General features: G+C 37.6%; 2 protein-coding genes across 2 annotated transcripts; one reads left to right on the top strand and one right to left on the bottom strand.

Moving 5' to 3' along the window:
- The first annotated feature begins 1,130 nt into the window (after positions 1 to 1,130).
- Positions 1,131 to 2,482, top strand: LOC133784828 (uncharacterized). Its single transcript, XM_062224099.1, has 2 exons — positions 1,131 to 1,519; positions 1,639 to 2,482. Exons 1-2 carry the CDS (start codon positions 1,131 to 1,133, stop codon positions 2,480 to 2,482), a joined length of 1,233 nt encoding a protein of 410 aa, XP_062080083.1.
- Positions 2,483 to 4,461: 1,979 nt separating this feature from the next.
- Positions 4,462 to 5,580, bottom strand: LOC133784826 (uncharacterized). Its single transcript, XM_062224098.1, has one exon. It carries the CDS (start codon positions 5,578 to 5,580, stop codon positions 4,462 to 4,464), a length of 1,119 nt encoding a protein of 372 aa, XP_062080082.1.
- Between the last annotated feature and the right edge of the window lie 616 nt (positions 5,581 to 6,196).

The following is a 6,196-nucleotide window of genomic DNA, read 5'->3' as shown; positions in this document are numbered from 1 at the left end:
ATTAGGACGCTATTAGCACAAGAGGTTTATGGGAAAGAGAAACCTGTGTATTACCTCAGCAGGTGAATGGAGGGGGCCGAGATAAATTATCAGTATGTTGAAAAATAGTGTCTGGCCTTGGTGTACACAGCTCAACGATTGCGACACTACCTGGTAGCACATAAAGTAATGATAATGACTAAAGCAGACTCCATAAAGTTCATGCTAAATAAACCCATACCTTCTAGTAGAATAGCTCGCTAGATACTACTGCTCAGCGAGTTCGATATCAGTGTCATGTATCCAAGAGCACAAAAAAGTCAAGCCTTGTCTGATTTGCTAACATATTCATCCAATAATGACGAAGATTGGACCCCAAAAGAGATCCCAGGAGGGTACCTGAAGCTATGGTTTGTGATGACGAAATACAAAAGAAATGGATAATAACATTTGATGGGTCATCAACCTCCAATGGGGGAGGTGAAGGAATAGTATTGACCAACCTAGATGGTAAGAATCATACTCAGGCATACAAGTTGTCTTTTGATTGTACTAATAATGAGGCTGAATATGAGGCACTTATTTTGGGTATGACGGCTGCACTAAACATGGAAGTAAAAAAAGTTGTAATTAAGGGAGACTCTAAGCTCGTCATTCAGCAAGTCAAAGGAGAATTTTCTGTGAAAGAACCATCACTGGTGATATATCGAGAAATGGTCCAAGAGTTAGCAAAGAATTTTCAGGAACGCCAGTTTGCACACATGCCTCGAACACAAAATAGGTATGCTGATGCTTTAGCTACCATGGCTTCTAAGGTTGAGGTATCTGAAACTCAAAATTTGGTATGCAAAATAATCAATCAAAAGTGTTCAGTTATTTTGGGATACAAAAGAGGATTGGAACTCGAGGAATGGCAACAACAAATAGTAAATAAACTTACCAAACCAAAAATGACCAGCTTCAAAGAAAGACGACATTTTGTTATGATTAAAAATGCACTTTATCACCGATCCTTAGACGGAGTATTGGCAAGATGTCTAAGGCAAGAAGAAGCTATTGCACGAATGGAGGAAATTCATGACATTACTTGTGGGATAGAAGGCCCTAAATTATCATGAAGGTTGTAAAGAGCGGGGTACTACTGGGAAAATATGGAGGAAGATGCTGCAAGTTTGCAAAAAAATTGCCCGAACTGCCAACTCATATTTAATAGCACTGAGGTGATCTTAATCACTGAAATTGATGACTGGAGGAGGCCGTACCAAGAGTATTTTCGAGATAAAGTGACTCCATGTGATAAGAAAGAAAAGGAAAAGTTACTAAGACGTATAAGCAAATATTGTTTAAAAGACAATAATGACCTTTATCGTAAAGGATTCAATGGGAAATTATTGGTTTACATTAGCAATGAAGAAGCAGAGGAAGTTATGAAAGAAATCCACCATGGGGATTGTCGTGAACATCAAGGAGGACGAAAGTTGTATGAAGAAGTGGTTCGTATAGGGTACTATTGGCCAACCATGGAGATGGATGCCATGAAGTTTGTAAGAGAATGCCAAAAATGTCAAATTTTCGGGAACAAAATACATGCTCCAGCAATCTCTCTACAATCTGTGACTACTCCTTGGCCATTCCACACTTGGGCCATGGATCTCATAGGTCTGATTTCACCACCTTCTCAAGGAAGAATTTGGATCTTAGCAGCAACAAAATGTTTCACAAAATGGGCAGAAGCAATCCCATTGAAAAAGGCCTCTACAGAAACTGTGGCAACTTTATTCTAGAGTACATTATTTGTCGATTTGGAATACCAAAAAGAATTTTGTCAGATAATGCTACACCTTTTACAGGAAAAGCAACGAAGAAGTTATTAGAAGATTATAAAGTTTCTCATGGAAAGTCAACTAGGTACTACCCACAAGGGAATGGTATTGCTGAAGCTTTTAACAAGTTACTATTACGAGTTTTAAGTCGTATGGTACATGATAGTCCCACAATCTGGCATGAATTTGTCCCTCTGGCTCTATGGACTTATCGCACTTCAAAACGGGGATCGACAGGATTTACACCATTCTCCTTGGTATATGGGTCAGAAGCAGTACTACCTGCAGAGATAGCTGTACCTTTTGCCAAGTTGGCCATGGCAGCAAGAATGGATGTGCATCAAGCAAGGCTAGAAGAATTGGAATTGGTGGATGAACGAAGGGAAAAATCCAAAGATAACCTACTACAATATCAACGACGTATGGCACGTGCCTATGATAAACTAGTACGTCCAAGGATATTTCAAAAGGGGGAACTAGTCCTAAAAGCTACAGATCATGTGATGAGAGGTATGCACACAACAAAATTTGTGCCAAATTGGGAAGGGCCCTATGTTATTGAAGAAATTAAAGATAGCGGCTACTGCATTCTCCTAAATCCTAACAGTGGATCGACACTTCCTCCTATAAATATCAAGTATGTGAAAAAATACTTTTCTTATTACGATACAAGATCTTAACTACAAGCAATAAAATGTGTGATTCATACAACTTTGTTTTTTTTTTTTTATATTTCACGAACATGTGAAACAAGATTGTCGCTTTACCAAGTATCCAAACATGAGGGGGTTATAAATTGCCAAAAAACATACATGTATACTTGTAAAAAGTATACATACAAGACAAGTAAAGTCTAAACATCTATATATATATAGATGTATGTATGCATAAATATATGCAAAAGAATAATTTTATTTTTTTTAGATTACAAAATACAAAGGTTGTTAGCACATATGTATGCATACAAACATAAAACACAAAAACTATCAATGACATTAAAAATAGGTATATATAAACAGCTAGCAATAATTAGTGTGCTTAAAATGAATAAATTAACAAATAAGAGTATATGTATATATATATAAAAAAAAAAAAAACTAGCATGATATCAAGCAGCATATGACCAAATGCTCAAAGAAGATCCATGTTCTTGGTATTGTTGCGATAAAATTGCTACTTTGCCATCTAGTTCTTCTACCTCTTTAGACAACTGCTCAATCTTCTTGATTTTGGCATCGCGTGCTTCTCGCGCGCTAGCAAGTTCCTCAAATATATGGCGACAGTCGATGGAAGAATGGACAACCTCACTGTAGGACTCCACTAGCTTCCTCAATATAAGAGGTTTAAAAGGAAGAGATAAGCACGCTACCTCCCATTGCTCTAACATTCGAAAACAATAGTCTTCAGAAATTTCATGTTTCATTTGAAGTAACGGCAGTGTGATCAAGGCTAAGGAAATAAAGTGCAATTTTTTAAAGGAAGAAATGTCTTTGAAATGATGCGTGAAATCTTTGTCCAAAGCTGAATAAAGTGAATAAAATTGTGATGCTTGAGGTTCAAGATGGTGTAAGCGAAGCGCATCTGTGTCCATCTATTCCGTTAAAATAAGATTTCGCCTCGATTCTTCTTCAATAAGGTCTATAGTGAGGAGGTTAGTGAAAGAAACTGATGAACGCGTCTCTTGAATATTTTGGCCAGCATCAGTCCTTGGCGCTATGTTACTTGAAGTGATGGTCTGGAGTTGAGATAAAGGATCAAAAGCTCTAGTGAAATCCAAAAACTCTGTCGACTGCGAAAGAGAACAAAGTAGGAAATTTATATGCATTTTGTATATAATTATATATGTAGCATGGGTATAAAAAGATTCGTACCATCGATGAAGTATGAAAAGAAGCTGAAAGAAAAAAAAAGTGGTAAACTGTTAGCAAACTTCAAAGGGATAACGTGAATACTTTTCTCATTTGCAAGAAGGAAAAGTCGACATACCAGGCGCCATAACAGTCCCAACTACGTTGATGTCCTCTCTAGAACTACAATGAAGGGTTGAAGTAACACAGGCTATAGTGGCCTACAAGAAAATGGAGAGCAAATAAATATATATATGTCATGACTCAAGAACTGATAGATCAAGAGCACGCACCTGGGTCGTGATGTTATCATTATCACCACTAATGTATGGGGGAAGCGAGATTTAGTAGCTCCTTGAACTTCAGAAGGCCTAACGTCACAAGGGAAAACAATATTGGACCGATTAATCTCATCTTCACCAGTTGCCTCCCCCAGGTTGTCACGACCTGAAATATTATGAGCACGTGAGCCAATGCACGAAACAGCGATTAAAATCAATAATGTTGCATTATTCAACCAATATACCAAGATCAATGGATGCTGAAGGCACTACTTCTTGAGGGTCCATGGACGACAGAATAGTATTCCAGCCAACAGTAAGCCCTACATATTGGGTATGGACATTAGCGTGAACTAAGACATGTTCCAACGAGCGATTCTCGAGTTCATTCAGCCACAAGTCAACAAATTTTGAAGATACCCCACCATGCCTCATTTTACAAGGAAGGCAGAATAAAGTATGAGAGCGTTTCGAAGACTGAAGGTAGTTTAACAAGCATGAATTATTAAATTTTTCTAAGTCCCCCACCTTTCAATGATGAGGAACATGTTGGTCAAAACCAAATTGTCTAGCCACATGACCAGGACGATATACAGTAAATGACCAAGATGCTGATTTAGCATTATCGAGGAAATATAATATGTGACGAGGTAGACATATAGCAAACCAGAAGCCTATACCTCCGGGGGAAATATCTAAAGATAAACAAACATCTTCCGTCAATGATGCTACGCCCCCAGGGTACAAGTCCAAAGTGAAATAAATATATGTGTTGGTAAGGTACGGACGAAAGGTAAATTCTGAAACATTGTCAATAATGTCACACAATTTTACTGACTTCTTCGGGCGAGAACGAGCCCATGACCAAGGACGAGGGTTATCACTATTCAAACACTTACGCGGTGGGGAAAGCTTTGTGAAACGCTCCCAAATAAACATTTGAAGAAAGCATGCATCGACTGTACTGGTCATATTTGTACCCTTTGAATTTACTTCAAGAACTAGGGAGTCTAAGTTATGGTATAATGTTCCCAGGTAGAGAGCACCTAAAGGGATTTGTTGCCCACATGCAGGTTTACAAGCTAAAGGGAATACATCACTTTGAACTGTCCTAGGATTTTTTGGATGAAAAACATACGTACTTAGCCACAAAGCGATGCTTGTTGCCAACTCTACAAGATCCCTACCATCTTCTTTATGAAAGTGTCTTATCCAATCAGGAAGGTCAAACTGCTTCTTATTCTTTTTTAGAGATTCAACAAACGCCTTCAAGGACGACATCAGAGATTTCTCTTCATCTGATAATGGGGCAATGATAGAAGCAGTACCACAGATGGGCAAGAAAAGAAGTGTGTAAACGTCCTCCAACGTTATAGAAAACTCCCCCCAGTTCGTTAAAAAAGTATGGGTTGTGGGGCACCAGCGCGATACCAATTGATTTAAGCTAGGAATATCGCGGTACACTTCGAGGCCAGAAGATAACCACATGGAAGATAAAATCTTAACTAATTTCAAAACAGCATAAAAGCGTGTGGAAATAGAAGCATTCCACTCCTTCCACTTAACAAATAACCCAGGACGGGCTCGATATTCAACGTCTAATTCATCCCCCAAGAAACGACGATGTAATGGAGTATCATTATTAGGCATCATGCGATCATTTGTTGAATCTGGATAAAGGTAAACTCCATCTCCTTCGCGGATATGAGGAAACGTTTTATTCCGAAGAGATTCGCATGAGGATTATGAAAATAACATATTTTCCTGGCTATTATGACAAGAGGAAACTTTCTTTTTACAACCCATGAAGCTGACAAACACACACACAAGAGAAGGCAAATTGAGAAACTCTTAACAACATGATGAAAATATCAAAAGAGGGACATGCATAAATTACACAAGTTGAAACAATCCACAAATTGTCCCACAAAAAAAAAAATAATGGAGAACATAAGACATTGTCAAGCTTGGATACATACCCAGGTAATAATAATATCTAGAAGCAATATTTAAATCTTGCATAACACATATACATACGAGATACATGACATACAATACTTACACATGGGCATCTATATATAAGTTAGATTTGCCCATACTCATCATTCAAACTATGAAAAATCGCATCATTTAGGTATTGATTGTTTTTCGTCAAATATATATCATGTTATTACACATTTGACTATAAATATATATATATATAAAACATTATCATTGAAGAGCCTATATACCTATCACATATGTTGCATAAAATAAATATGTGTGC

This window comes from Humulus lupulus, chromosome 6 (assembly GCF_963169125.1).
Source record: "Humulus lupulus chromosome 6, drHumLupu1.1, whole genome shotgun sequence".
NCBI lineage: Eukaryota > Viridiplantae > Streptophyta > Magnoliopsida > Rosales > Cannabaceae > Humulus > Humulus lupulus.
This window is presented reverse-complemented; position numbering and strand designations above follow the sequence as displayed.

Excerpts from the sequence above, each read along its gene's own strand:
- LOC133784828 (XM_062224099.1), top strand. The coding sequence starts at position 1,131 with ATGGAGGAAGATGCTGCAAGTTTGCAAAAAAATTGCCCGAACTGCCAA. Across the intron at positions 1,520-1,638 it reads ATGGAGATGGATGCCATGAA|GTCTGATTTCACCACCTTCT; the intron begins GTTTGTAAGAGA and ends TGGATCTCATAG.
- LOC133784826 (XM_062224098.1), bottom strand. The coding sequence starts at position 5,580 with ATGCCTAATAATGATACTCCATTACATCGTCGTTTCTTGGGGGATGAA.